Genomic DNA, 15,141 nt, shown 5'->3' with positions numbered 1-15,141 from the left:
AAAGCCAAAATGCCACCAACTTTGCTGGCTCCAAAAAGCCGAAAGACTTTCCAACTTGCCCAGGCATTCCAGCATGGCTTTCAACTGGCATTAGTGTTTGTTTTTATGCTTCTGATGGATTTTATTGATATTACGACTGCAGTTCCATGATATTTACTGTTTAATGGAGTTTTAACGTGTTCAATATTTTAGTTTGGATGTAGCAGCCTTGGAAGCCACAACATGCTGGACGACAGGGAAGTTTATAAACTGCCTAAATAAATAAAAACAGTGACAAGCTACCCAGTGAGCTTCATAGCTGAGAGGGGATTTGTTCTCCATTGGTTCTGTTTCATCACTCAGGTTGACATGCAAACATACCTAGGTATTCAGCAAGAGAACTACAGGCAAACTTTATTAAGTACATGAGAAAGATGATAGGCTGTAGCAACTGATTATAATCAAGACTGAGTTTACATCAGAGCACATAAGAATGAGAGGAAGCATCAAAGAGATGGGCGGATGTTTTAAAAAATGGTCATTTGGTGTTTTGATATGCCCCAATAATTTAAGAGGTTCAGTTTGAATTATCACTCCTGGATCATAAACCATGAAGTGCAGAAAGAGTGTTGAGGCTGAGAGCCCCTCTTTCAGCTTTCCTTGAGTGCCAGCTTCACTGTATTAAGGCACACAGTTATATTTAGCTATGGGAACAATTGTCTGATCTGGACCAATGTTTCTGTCAGAGGCAAGAGAAACTTACGCTATCATGTTCTCCGACTGGGGGAAGGCTACTAGATTATGTGAACTCTTATCTGCTCCTTTGGTGAGCCTAGGTAGGTTGAATGGCTTTGAACCAGGATAGCTAACCTTTGGCCCTCCAAATGTTGTTGGACTACAGCTCCCACCATCTCCAACATCTGAAGAGCCGCAGGTTCCCCAGCCCAACTAAGAAAATAAAATCTCTCATCCTCATTAAGTGGGCTTTTCCCACTGAACAGAAAAAATGGCAAAACTCAGAGCATCCCAGTTTTGTTCTAAGCCCTCTTCAGTCATTTATGTGAACACGTGAAGGTTAAAATTTTGTTTATGGGATGGGAATGTGTCCAAAGGCCTATCCCCAATCTCTTGCACATGCAGACTCCTCTGAGACCTTTGATACATATATGGTCTTCACTGGTACAATGGCTTAATGCCCAAAATATGAATGATGTTAAATGATTTGGTTTGGAATATGGATTATTTCTGCACATCAATTTTCCTAATTTATCAATCCCCTACTTGCAGCATTTCAGCTGGACACGCTCAGGGTGAAGGAGCTGTGGCAGGCAGGCTGGTAAATGTGCAATCTTGTATCCTGATATGCACCAGACTTTTTAAATCATCACATTTTCAAGCTTCATAGAAAAGACTGGCAGCTCAAATATTTAAGGTTAAAGTGGGTGTTGCAAGAGATTTGGGAATAGGTATCTTAGGGCACAAGAGTCAGCTCAAGCAGAACTTTTGATTGTCACAGATGCAGCTTACAGCTGCAAAATCAGAGCTTTGCCCAGGACAGTGCTATTCAACCTTGCATCTCCAGGTGTGGCAGGGCTACAAACTCCCTTCATTCCTGACCCCTGGCTCTGATGGATGGGAGTGTGGTCCAACAACCTGGTGATCCAACACGGAAGAACAATGCCCTAAGAACACACACCCAACAGCCTCCTGAAGCTGCCCACAACAGGGACAGAGCAGTAATGGAAAGAAAGCTCCAAGGCTCCCCAAGATATAACTTGAAACCTACTACCTTAACGTAATTAAATTAACTAGCCAACTTTGTCAGCTGGCAACACATGATCTGGGACAGGCAAAATCTGGACAAAAATACTTATGCTTATGAGAATCATGTCCAACCACTACCAGAGTACACCACAAAATGATTTCAGCATGCAGTGCTTAGAGGAAGAAACAAAGACAGACCTTGCCATCAACCTCGGCAGAACCAGCAGTAGAGGGCTCCTGGGTGGGTGGTGCCAAAACACCAGGAGGCTTAGTGGACTAAAGAAGCAAGAAGGGCAGAAAATGACATCAGCATTGCTTGTCTGATTATTTTAACTGAGCCTCCTTGATCCCTCTTGGTGGCTGAAATTTCAGAAGACTGCATGCACTTGAATTTTTGGAACAGAACCGCCCAACAACTCCAGACTCCCATGAATAAATGGAGCTCTTTGTTAATTACTGTGGTAACATTATGACTGACTTGATCTTAAGCACCACTTCCAAATTCCATGAAGTATATCAAGCCAAACAACTCACCTTGTCTCGTGACCCAGCAGAAGGCATCTCTCTGGCTAACCTGTTCCGCCTTTGCTCCTTTGAAAGAAAAAGCATAAAAAACATTCAATATGCTCATGCCACATAAAAAGGAAAGCTGGGGTGTCTTCTCTTTCCAGACACAGCTATTTGGAATTCTTAGCAGAGTGGTTGAGCAGAATCTCCCCTCATTTACACTCACGTAATGACACTGGCAGACACTGGAGAGAATATATACAAAGAGGGGGCAGAAAAAGCTACCGGGTAATGTTCCCTAAGAATAACTCCTATCAGCAAACTTCCAAATGAGACGCAAGCAATCTACAGTGGTACTTCTGGTTGCGAACAGGATCCGTTCGCAACATGAAAAGAACGCAACCCGCAGCGGCGCACACGCAGATTGCGATTCGCCGCTTCTGCACATGCACATGGCGTCATTTTGTGCGTCTGTGCATGCGTGAGCGGCAAAACCCTGAAGTAACCCTTTCCGGTTCCGGGGGTTTCTGCAAGAAACGAGAAACAAGCAATGCTGATGTTCGTGGACGCTGAAAAAGCATTCGACAATGTCGCATGGGATTTCATGTTGAAAAATATTGAACAAAGAGAAATGGGAAGTCACTTCTTCAATGGAATTAAAGCAATATATACGGAGCAAAAAGCGAAGCTGATAGTGAATAATGTAATAACAGAAGAAATAAAGATTTCTAAGGGTACCAGACAGGGATGCCCATTGTCACCACTACTATTCATTCTGGTCCTGGAGGTGTTATTGGACTCAATAAGGAAAAAAGAAAGTATAAAGGGGGTGTCAGTAGGCCAAAATCAATATAAAGTCAAAGCCTTTGCTGACGACTTAGTCTTGATGATAGAAGATCCGCTGGAGACGGCAGCTGAGATACTGAAGGAAATTGAAACATTTGGAGAGGTGGCAGGTTTCATAATAAACAGGAAAAAAACTAAAATTATAGTTAAAAACATGGAAAAAGCAACAATGGAGGCACTGCAGCAACAAATTGGTATTGAAATTGTCAAAAAGGTCAAATATCTGGGAATATGGCTAACCCCAAAAAATATTGATCTGTTCCAAAACAACTATATCCCGGTGTGGAATGGAATTAAGAAGGATCTGGAAGTATGGAATAGATTAAAACTATCCTTCTGGGGTAGAATCTCAATGATTAAGATGTTAGTGCTACCAAAGATGCTGTTTTTATTCCAGATGTTACCAATATTAAAAGGAGTGGCGATTTTTAAGGAATGGCAAAGGACGATCTCTAGATACATATGGCAGGGCAAAAAGCCGAGAATTAAATATAAATTACTAACAGATGCAAAAGAAAGGGGAGGCTTTGCCCTGCCAGATCTGAAGCTATACTACGAAGCATCGTGTCTTTGCTGGCTAAAAGAATGGATTAAACTTAAAAATACAAAACTCCTAGACCTGGAAGGATTCGACAACAGATTCGGGTGGCACGCGTATCTTTGGAAAGAAAAGAAGAAGGGATATAAAACCTTTGAAAACCACATCTTCCGGAAATCGCTATGGGAAGTTTGGGACAGATACAAAAATATATTGGAAGGGGGGGTGCCACATTGGCTATCCCCGTTAGAGGTCATGGGGGTCAAAAAAGAAAATATGAGAAGTGATTGGATTACCTATGGAGATTTGGTGGAGAAAGAAGGAGGAAAGTGGAGACTAAAACCATACGAACAAGTTAAAGAATACGTCTTTGATTGGCTGCATTACCATCAAATAAATGAAATGTTTAAAAAGGATGTGAAAGAAAAGGGGTATAAAGAAAAAGATTCGAGATACCAAATAGAGATAGTGAATAACGACTCCAAAACAATTTCTAAAATGTATAAAATTTTGTTAGAATGGCACACAATAGATGAGGAGGTGAAAGTAGTTATGATTCAATGGGCCAAAGATTTAGGATACAACATAGACCTTGGTGATTGGCAGAAAATATGGAATGAAAACTTGAAATTTACGGCATGTGTTACATTAAAAGAAAACGTAATGAAGATGGTTTACAGGTGGTATATGACACCTGCAAAATTAGCAAAGATGTACAAAACCTGTAATAAATGTTGGAGGTGTAAGGAGAAGGAAGGTACATTTATGCACATGTGGTGGGATTGTAAAAAAGTAAGGGGGTTCTGGGAGATGATACACAATGAACTAAAGAAAATGCTAAAATATAGCTTTGTTAAGAAACCAGAACTCTTCCTGCTGGGAATAACAAGAACGGATATAAGTAGGAGAGACTGTAAACTGTTTCAATATGCTACCGTCGCAGCAAGGACATTGTTGGCCCAGAGGTGGAAACAAGAAGAGGTTCCGACTTTGGAGGAATGGAGGTCAAAACTAACAGACTACGCAGAGTTAGACAAATTAACAGGGAAAATTAGATACCAAAAAGACCAGAAATTCATTGAGGACTGGGGGAAATTTACAGAGTATTTGAAAAACATATGTGAGGATAGCACAACGCTAGCGTGTTTCAAAGAAGCTTTGTGAAAATAGAAGGAGTATTGCCAAAAGGCAAGCAAGGATAGAAATATAATATTTAATGGCAATATCTAAAGAAGGAATGTGAGGAGAGGATTTGAACTACGAAAGATTGTCAGAGAAGTTGAGGGAGGTCCAAACAAGGTGAAATATGTGATATATAAATGGATTGGTTTATTATTTTTTTTATGGAAAAACTTCAATAAAAATTTATTACAAAAAAAAAAGAAGTAACCCTTTCCGGTACTTCCGGGTCGCCGTGGGACGTAACCTGAAAGAACGTAACATGAAGCGGACGTAACATGAGGTATGACTGTAAAACCAAGGTAGAAGAAAAAAGGGGAAGGGGAATTCTCTTGCCACACAAGGACAAAGAACCAGCTGACTTTTCATTCAGAATACCACACATCCATGTCTGCACACATCCATTCTGACTGCAGATATAAGAAAACCCTTCTGTTCAAAGCCAGATGACCACTGATTGCTAAATGTTGCAGTCACAGACCCACCTTATAAGCTTTTATAATTATATTGTTGTCCTCTGAGAGACACTGCCATGCTATATGGGTCTGTGGCCCAACCCAGGCAAGATCATTATTTTTATTTTAAGTTGCAATACTCATGGAAGACAGAAGTGCAGGCGATGTCCACTGATTTCAATGGATCTATCTGGAGTCTGACCTATGTTTGATATCACCTTTAGAATCTTTATTCATAAAAAGCAGCTGATGGGAAAATCTGGTAATTCCAGTAAGATCAGAGTTTGCAAAATAGAACTATCTGTGCACGCGATGGCAGACCCATTTGTAATTAATGGAGAGACTTTCTTTCCTTACCTCTATGTTGTTGTTTATTAGTCCACAGGCATCTGCAAAATCTGGATGCTTAGTGTTGATATAGGCCAACTCAATGGCTACCAAATTGTGAACCTATGAGAAAGAATGTAATTAAAAGTTTAGAATTTTGCCCATTGAAGTGACTGTTAGGGAAGAGTTCATGACAAATAACCTAGAATTGATCTCAGTAGCAAAAACATCCATATAAATGCAGTTCAGTCATAGGATGACCACAAAAAGACAGATCCTAAGATTTGCCAAGGGCAAATCATTTTACACCAGCCTTTGCCAACCTGTTGGCCTATCATGTCATGCTGGCAAGGGTTGATGAGAGTTGCAGACACAAACCTCTGGAAGGTAGCAGGTTGGTGATTGCATTTAACCATGTGTCTCCTGAAGTTACTGCCTTAATGTATCACCTCAGCGATGGCTAGTCTTTTTCTGGCCCTCTGGAGGTCACATGTCAAACTGGGTGTAGCCAAACTTTAAAAGTGGGAGTGGCCATTTTTCCTACAATGGAAATCATCTTTGCAGGAGATCACAAAAACCTTTTGGCAGGAGACCCATGGAACGGTCAGGTTAAACAAAAAAACCCAACACTGTTTTTAAATGGATACATTTTGAGGAACCACAAAAAACCTTTTGGCATCAGTTTCACAGTGGGATACCTCTGAGAGCAGCCAGTAAAAAAAACACACGTTTTTGCAACTTCTTGGGACACAGACAAATCCTCCTTTTGTCCCCATGCACAGCAAGGGACCAATAGAAGTAGGAAAAAATAAATTAAAATTAAGACCAGAGGGGAGCTTACAACTTAGCAATGAGGAGTATTCAGCTGCAAATCTATTATTCTAAACCCCAGAATTATTCTTTACGCATCAGTCTAACTAGGCCCACAGTGGAATACAGAATTTTCACCAATACTCTCCATTAAAAGGAACGTGCCACTGCACACAGCAAGCTCCACAATAGATTACCATTTCATTTGTAACTGGTAGCCTTCGACGCAAAAGACTAGTCACAACCTCAACGATGGCATCGTGGAGCTTCGGAAAACGCAACAATTCCTGAATACAAACGAAACAACGAAAGAGTTTGACTTCTGAAAAGCAACGAACTATCTAACTGAATTAATCATAGATCACACAAACCAAGTTCACATGATCACAGTTCAAGGAAACGTTCATTAGATGAGGCTGCATGGCAGGGCAAGTGAGAGGTGTGGCTTGTGCTGCACAGAGAAGCCTGGGGGACCACATTCACTTGCCCACCCCAATAGAATACAAGAATGCATATGTATACACACAACCCTATGTGAGTCCACATTAGTACTCTGGCAGTTTTAAAGTTGTCAACTCCATCTTCCAAGCAGAAGAGTTCTCTCAAAAGGCACTGTCCAAAGAATGCATCCTAGTGGAACACCCTCCCATCAGATGCCAAACAGATAAACAACTATGGCTTTTAGAAGACGTCTGAAGGCAGCCCTCTATAAGGAAGTTTTTAATGTTTTATGTTCATTTTGTATTTTGCTGCAAGCTACCCAAAGTAGCTGGGGCAACCCAGTCAAATGGGCTGTATGTAAATAATAAAATTATTTATATGCCATCCATATAAATCATCATCATCGTATGTTTCTTCTGGGATATTTTCACATTCTGTGAGACACACACTTTTGCAAATTAGCTCCTTCTTTTACCTGTGTACTGTAATTGCTACAATGCTGGATAATCCTCTGCATTTCCTCGTGAACAAGCTCCACACAACGCAAGCTGGGCTCTTCCAATCGTTTGATTTGCCTCTTTACTAGGAGCTCAAATGAAACTTCAGGCACAAACAGGGCCGGACGGGGACCCTAGCCAAGCCAAAAGGAAACAGATTCATTTTTATTCTGTTGTAATAATTTAGATTCCCCAAGGTGCTGTACCCAAGACAACACTAAGCTGTATGCTCTACAAGCACTGAAACGCCACCCAGTGCATAGAGAGTGCAGGTCAGCAAAGTGATACTGCATCTTATAGAGGAAGTTAAAGAAGGATAATACCTACAGTAGCATTTCTAATGGCTGTCAATATGTCGATGGTGTTAAGGCCACCTAGTGGATCAACAGATTCTAAGGTACGCCCAAAGGTTTCATGGAAAATGTAGCAAATCCTAGCTCCACCGCACCTGGAGAATGAAAAAACAGTCACTGAGACAACAGGGAGGAAAATAGGGAAGCCAAATAATATTGCCTATACTTGAGCTCATTGGATTCATAAAAATGTAGCAAATTTCAGTTTAATTGTAATGTTTCTAAACAATCTGCCATCCATGTCAACTTCACTCCAAAATAGAAGTTGTGCTTACAGTTCTGAAGTCTCGATGTACTTTGCTGTCCCTTCAATGGTGTTGCAATATTCGGTGGCAAATTTGGTAATCAGCTGCAGTAATGTGGCACTCTTGTCATCTACAGGCTCCCCGTAGCCGTTCAGCAGAGATTGATACTGAGCAGCTAGAACATTGATTCTGGTTTTCAGTTCTGGCAAGCAATCCCTGATGTGATGCATAAGCAACCTAAAAACAGAATTTGAAAATGCAACACTTTAAGGAAAACAGCTCAAAACATACAATCCACTCACGTTTTTCATGAGCATGTTTCAGTTATTAAGCAACCATCATTTTCTTTTAAGCAAGTGGGACATTCTCCCAGCGGTAGCTTACTATGGGTTTGAATGCCTACTATTTCTCCAGTCTAAAAGCCATCATGATTCTATGCTACTGCCATTCAACAAAAAACTATACAAAACTAACATACAGATTTTTTTGGGGGGGGGGCAAACCTTACAGAGGAGGAGGCAAGGGCGATAGCTCAGTCGCAGAGAAGCTGCCTTGCATGCAGAAGGTCTGTTTCAATCCCCAGCATCTCTAGGTAGAACTGGGAATGTACCCAGTCTGAATGAAACACTGGAAAAACACTGCCAATCAGTGTAGACAATACTGAGCTAATTGGAACAATGACTCATTATAAATCAAAGTTTCCATTGTTAATTAATTTTTTATTCCAGTTAGAGCCAAACTCAACTTGATTTCGGAGACTTGAGATGGTGATCTTCTGCATGTGTTTGTTTTCAGCTCATCTGGCTCACTGAGCATAGGGAAAGCAGCAGTTTGCGAGAAGGTATTTAACCAACTCCCTCTTTCCAAATTTAAATCAGCTCCCCCAAGAACCTAACATGAGCTGTCTGTGGATGTCAGGTTGAAGTGAGGTGTGGTTTAGGGCAAAAGGAACCAGCACTACCAACAACCTCAGGAGATTTTAACTGCTGATTACTTTCTCTCTCTCTTATTCTTCAAGACATAAGCGGTAATTAATAAAGCATGTGTACGCAGACATAACTTCATCTTCTAATCCTATCCACAATCTTTCGCAGACTAAAAAAATCTATCAGTTAAAAATCTTCTTCAGACAACAACCACAAATGATGTGGTTCAAAGACAGTAAGGGAGCAAAATTTATCTTACAGGTGTACCATTGCTGTTAGCAGTGGCAATTACCTTAAAATATAGTACTTTGTACACCACATACTGCCAGTACGATGTAGAGCACAATCCAAAATTCAGTACTGTAAACAAAAGGTTGTGTGCAACTAAGTTATTGCAAAAGTGAAACAATTTCCATGAGCTCAATGAAACTCCCCACCCCACATCCCACCTCCAGCACCCTCCCGAAATCTGCTCTGGGGGTTCTCCCAACATTCTGGAGCAGATCTGGGGGTGGGGAGGATGAGGGTGGCACGGGATGGAGAGTTCCTTTTTGTTTGCAGAAGCCACTGCACTCATGCAATGACTTGGTTGGAATCAACCCCAAGTCTGAGGTTTAACATATAACTCAACCCCATACTTCCCTCTCAATGAAAACAGTCACTCATCCATTCTACATTTGGCATCCTGAAAGAGCACAGGGAAGAATCACATGAAACTGGCCATGCACACCAAATCATCCAATCCCTCCCAAATAACTGCCAGCTTTCCATTCATGGCCTCCACATGCAAGACTCAAAACTGCAAAAGAACTGAAAATATCAGGATGTTATCAGTCACTCGTCCCTTAAATATCGGCTTCACCAGCCAAGTGCAAAAAAAGCTGTACACAACCGGGATGGGCCAGAACAAGTCAAAACAATTCCAACTGGAGAAAAATCTAAACTAGGATCAAAGCAGCTCCTTGTACCTATTGAGTGTCCTAGCAAGGTACTTTGTTCCATTCCGGTTGGCTAGAGAGGGGTACTTCTTCTGGAGAAAACCATACTCATCACGAATTGAATCAGCAACACTCTTCTTATTGTTAATATCTAACTGACTCCTAAAAATGAGACAGAAAATTAATCATGTTTCATTTCATTTAGATATCATTTCATTTTCTTTTCCTGTTGCCAAAATCTGGTTAACATGTTCTTCTGGCTTATGCCATGATGCTATCCTAAATCAGTTGGCATCAGATTTATTTATCTAACAAAATTTATAAACTGGTCACTTGCAAAAAACAAACAAACCTCTAAGCAATTTACACAAAACACTGAAATTATCAACAAAAGACCAAGTTTAAAAGAACTTTAAAAATCAAAGTGTAATTAAAAAACAAGATCAAAGCCCATGTCAGCTGCTACATGTCTAGATAGGAATGCCTGAACAAAATAGTCGTCAAAAAGAGTACAGCAAAGGCATCTGTGCACGATTTCAATAGGCAGGCAGTTCCAAAGTGTGGGTGATTGTCACCCTAGAAGACACATTTCTTAAAATGTTATGCTGGCGCTTGTACTGCAGATCAAAGCTGTCAAATGGGCAAAGTGGAGTAAGGTAACCCCTCAAATAAACTGGTCCGAAGCGGTTAAGCACTTTATATACTAATAGTAACACCTCAAACTTGGCCCAGCAACAATAAGATTGACTGGACAGTGAGCTACATCCGGTACACTAAGCATGTTACTGCTACTAATGCAAAAGTTGCATGGATACTGAGGTGGTCCAGGGCCCCAACACTAGGCCTTTTCCAGTTTTACCCCCTGCAACTACTAGTGTAGGAGGCCACAATTCTCCTAGGCCTTCCCATCATACTAGTCTTAGAAACATCCAAGAATGATTTGAGGACCAAAGAGCCCAGTAATTGCAATGGCCTCAACCCTCTCCCCACAGGGCACAAAAACACGGGAATGCAAAGCACTGCTTTGTAACGGAAGGACCACATTCTGATGCTACTCACCTATTCACCACACCAATGATGCCGAGTTTAACAGGGATCACTCTTCCCATAAGTACGTCCATAGCGTCAGTGCCAGCATCCATGAGATCCAGCTTTGTGATCACAGCAAGGGTGCGCCGCCCTAACAGAGCGGCAGGAAAACTGTCATTTTACATTAAGCTGGTCATGGGTTAACTTTGTCAAGCCTAGGAAACAGCTACCCAAAGTAAAAACAAAAGGAAATGTGGAAAGGCGCCAGTGAACACGGCTATGCAGAAGAAGAGAAATTCACCATTACTCATTTACTCATTCTCAGATTAATTGTGAGTTTGTGCTATGACTATGGCTGGCTTGCAGTTTCTCCCAGAGGAGCTCATGGCTGCAAACACATCCATGACAAAGGCTAACAAGGAAACCAGCTTTAAATGAACCAAACTTTGGCTTAGCTCACCATGGGGCAGCAGCAAAAAGAACCAGAAAGGACCAAGGAGCCTGAAAGATCTTCTCTGGGAGCCCATGTAGAGTTGTATCTATTTTTAGTCTTACTTGGGGTAGACCCACTGAAATTAATGGACGTGACTTCACTTTGAAAGCCTGAAAGCACTTCAACCAGGAAACTCTTTGAAGGCATCTTGCCATTTCAACTGCACAAACTACAATTGCAAACTACCCCTTCTTCAAATCACATTTGTAAGAACAGGCAGTAGATACAGTAGATTTTAAGGGATAACAGTTACAGGGATGGTGGAACTGTGGTCCTCCAGATATTGAATTCCAGCTCCCATCCCAGCCAGCATGGCCAACAGTCAGGGATGATGGGAGCTGGAGCCAAATAATATCTGGAAGGCCAAAGGTTCCCCATCCCTGAGTTACATCATCAGCTGTGTTGTACAAGTTCGTTTCCTAGAAAGAGAAAAAACAGACATGCTGAAACCTGGTTTTCCCCCTCCACTTACCATCTGGATCCACTTCCCGTGCTATTTTGAGGGCCTCAGAAGTGGCCATGTCCGTGTTGGCAGCAGTGACTGCCAGAATAATTGAATTTGGGTTACTAATGAATCTAAGGATTAGTTCTCGGATCTGAAGTTCAATATCCTTTGGTTGATCACCTACAGGCACCTGTGTGAGGAGAAGAAGAAGAAGAAAGTGGACCTTCCTTCTGTTAACCACATCTATTAAGAGTGATGCATATGCAGACAGGTCTCCTAATGCACAGCATCTAAAGGGCACTCCTAGGAGGAGGAGAGAAAGCCAGGAAGGAATTATATGGAGAGAAAGGTAGCTGATTGGACTCTCCTAATTCCAGAAAGGCCTTGTGATGCTGTAGTTAAGATGAGGCAGTCAAGGGACAACAAAGGAGGAAGGCAAAGGGACCTGAGAGAGCCCATTGCAGAGTGTTGTGGTGGGGTTTGCTGGGCATAGTGTGGGGAAGGAAGGGAGATAACTGGGGATCTTGGCGAGAAACATTTTTAAATGTCTGCTACAAGGTCTCTCACATACATTTCACACTTGGCAAAAAAAAACCCCAACCCAACAACATAGAACTCTACAGCAGCAGCAACAAAAACCTTCTTACCTTTGTCATTCCTGGCAAATCTACAAGAGTCAGATTGACAACATTAGGGGAAAAAATCTTTAGATGAATTGGTTCAGGGCTGATTCCCTAGAAAGCCAAGGAAAAAGGAACAAAGAATAATTTCTCCAGAACATGCTTAATTGTAACCTTCAGAAAACAAGACATCACTGAACCTAAATTAGCCTTTGAATCTAGGTTGTTTTTGTAATTTGGGCACCTGTCTTTATAATCTAGCATATTGCTCAGTTCAGGTGTCCATGTCTGAAATCTTGCTTGGTCTACGTGCTTCAGCTATTTGCTCTTAAATGTGCCTGACAAATGTGACTGATTTTTGTATGGAAGACAACATTCATGGGCCACTAACATCTGGCCCTCCAGATGCTGCTGAACTATGGCTCCCACTGGGTCAGGGATGATGGGTATTGTAGATCAGCAACATCTGGAGGGCCTCAAGTTAGCTCCTCTTGGTTCAGAGAACAAGCCAATGCTCTTAGGAAATAATGCAAAGCCACCAGGGAAGATTGACAGAAGCTGTATCCTTGGAGATTATAAGCAATGTCAGTAGTAGATTCTGCCTCTTTGGGAACATAGAACTTAGATAAAAGTGACTTGGCTTAAGAAAGCAATAGCATGACTGTTTCTCAATTGCGGGCTCCAGATCCTGCGTCAAAATAATTCCAATCTGAAGAATGTACATCATTGTTTCCCAACTGTGGCTTCTGTGTTGTTCTTTTAAAGGATGAGCCAACCATAGTCACTCACCTTATTATTTCCTGAAATCCTTTCGGTTTCATTTTCTATTTCTTGCCTAATTTCATCGAAGTCTGAGTAGAGCTAAAGTTTTAAAAAGGAAAGGGAAAAAAACCCTCAACATCAGCACCCAACATCCTCTGCCAGGGTCCTAGCACCCTGACGGGACCCACCACCGATGCCTGCCCTGGACTCCCCTTATTTATTTATTTATTTATTTCTCCTGACTGGTGCTTTGAGCAATACCAGGAGGCCACGTCAAGCTGCCATTTTTATTTCCCATAATGCCTGTGACACAGCACCACTCTGGGACATTGTAGAAAATTAAAACTGCACCCTTCAGCCATGCAATACTGTTGCTGCCCGCCACTAATGCCAGCTAAACCCACCAACGGAAGAGGGGGCCCACCAGAGTGCATTTTCCTCAGGGCATCCCCCCCCCCCGCCACATATGTACGCACACCAAAATCCCTATGTGCGTTTGTGGCTTTACAATCAAGAAAATGTACCTTGTTTTTGGTGTGCAGAAACTTTCCCCATTCTTCAGTATCAACCCCTGGAAAGAGACAGTCATGGCATGAAAGAAGAACTGGAGCAATACAACCAACTTTTTCAGCTTCAAGTGCATTTTCTCCATTGAGTTTGTCTATGCTCAACCTTTGTGATGGAGAACAAAAACAAAAACCCCAAGCAATTAAGGAGCATTAGTCAAATGGACCTAGTGTAGGGTTGCCATATTTCAAAAGGAAAAACCAGGACACCCTGAAAATTGTGGAGCTTCTTTTAAGAAACCCCAAAAATTGTTGAGTTTTTTAAAAGGTTTTTTTTTGGGGGGGGTTACAAATATGTCAAAAAACCACATTTTTCGACGGACAAAGCGCCACCTTTCAGAAACACCCCCCCCCCAGACATCAATTCCGCCTTTGAAATCTTGGTAATATCTTGGAAAATCCAGACATATGGCAGCCCTAATCTAGTGTCAATTCGCCAGAAATCAAATGCCTCAATATTTACTAAGGTCTTCATTTCTGTTTATAATTCTTATACTAATAAGATAAAAACTGGGGCCTAACATATACTCCTTATCATATATTACTATCACTTTGTTGACCAGAGTCCCACACATGGCGATAAGAGTGATTGGACAAGTGTGTATGTGGTGTACAAGTACAACATGCCATTATCTGCAATGGCCCCAATCTTATCAGACTCCTATTAGAATAAATGGTTTTAAATGGGGCTTTAGCCATGACTAACTGTAGCTTAAGTGGGGCCACTTAGTCATACAAGAACAAGACATTTGGTGGTAGAGTGGGGGGGGGGGCGACACCAATTTGTTGTCCGGTATGCTCTGTTCATATCACATACACCAAAACATCCTAAATTTTTGGCAATTTCCTTCAACATGTGCAAAATGAAGCTTTTGTATAAGCTTTCCTGGGGAGAAAAGGCGAAATGAAAAGAGACATTCATTCAAAAAAGAAAACTCTCAAAACAAAAACTAGATATCTAAGAAGGTCTGGTTCATAAACTGGAGGACTTCACACCTTTCAAACCAACTAGTACGTCTAATTTTGCCCACTATGCTAACTTACCCTTGGCTTCCTATGATACTTCACTTCCTAGAATCTTAAGGTAGCAGGTCTCACCATTGCTTGTTTGAGGACATCTCTTTCAGGAAAGAAAGTGCATTGCACATGTGTCCTCTAGAGACACATTCTAGTTGCGGCTACCAGCAACATACATTGTATTACCATATTTTTTGCTCCATAGGACGCACCTTGTTTTAGAGGGGGAGAACAAGAGAAAAAAAATTCTCCCCCTCTCTGCTCAGCGCCCCTTTAGCGAAGTGGCAGGAGAAACGGAGCCCCTTCCATTTCTCCTCCCACTTGGCTGGAGGGGTGCTGCGCAGCTCTCCCTCTCTGCTGAAGCCAGGAGTCTTGCTCTCCTGGCTTCAGCGAAAGGAACCTGA

At 41.7% G+C, this 15,141-nt stretch overlaps 1 protein-coding gene across 4 annotated transcripts in view; it reads right to left on the bottom strand.

The window, feature by feature from the left end:
• The window catches only part of DNM1L (dynamin 1 like), a 40,847-nt gene that overhangs the window by 5,840 nt on the left and 19,866 nt on the right, over nucleotides 1–15,141 (bottom strand). For 2 of the 4 annotated variants that reach the window (XM_081878899.1, XM_081878900.1), the window contains 13 exons: nucleotides 13,679–13,725; nucleotides 13,182–13,253; nucleotides 12,420–12,506; nucleotides 11,800–11,962; nucleotides 10,865–10,985; nucleotides 9,836–9,967; nucleotides 7,972–8,178; nucleotides 7,671–7,791; nucleotides 7,322–7,477; nucleotides 6,603–6,692; nucleotides 5,626–5,718; nucleotides 2,278–2,334; nucleotides 1,942–2,019 (listed from right to left, as the gene is read on the bottom strand). In XM_081878899.1, the coding sequence (XP_081735025.1) occupies nucleotides 1,942–2,019; nucleotides 2,278–2,334; nucleotides 5,626–5,718; nucleotides 6,603–6,692; nucleotides 7,322–7,477; nucleotides 7,671–7,791; nucleotides 7,972–8,178; nucleotides 9,836–9,967; nucleotides 10,865–10,985; nucleotides 11,800–11,962; nucleotides 12,420–12,506; nucleotides 13,182–13,253; nucleotides 13,679–13,725 (1,424 nt within the window). The remainder of the gene's footprint in view (nucleotides 1–1,941; nucleotides 2,020–2,277; nucleotides 2,335–5,625; nucleotides 5,719–6,602; nucleotides 6,693–7,321; nucleotides 7,478–7,670; nucleotides 7,792–7,971; nucleotides 8,179–9,835; nucleotides 9,968–10,864; nucleotides 10,986–11,799; nucleotides 11,963–12,419; nucleotides 12,507–13,181; nucleotides 13,254–13,678; nucleotides 13,726–15,141) is intronic. The other 2 variants (XM_081878901.1, XM_081878902.1) reach the window with 1 other exon arrangement.

Source organism: Podarcis erhardii, assembly GCF_964252035.2.
Source record: "Podarcis erhardii genome assembly, chromosome: 10".
In the NCBI taxonomy this organism is placed as follows: Eukaryota; Metazoa; Chordata; class Lepidosauria; order Squamata; family Lacertidae; genus Podarcis; species Podarcis erhardii.
The sequence above is the reverse complement of the archived record's forward strand: the minus strand, read 5'-3'. Positions and strand labels throughout refer to the sequence as shown.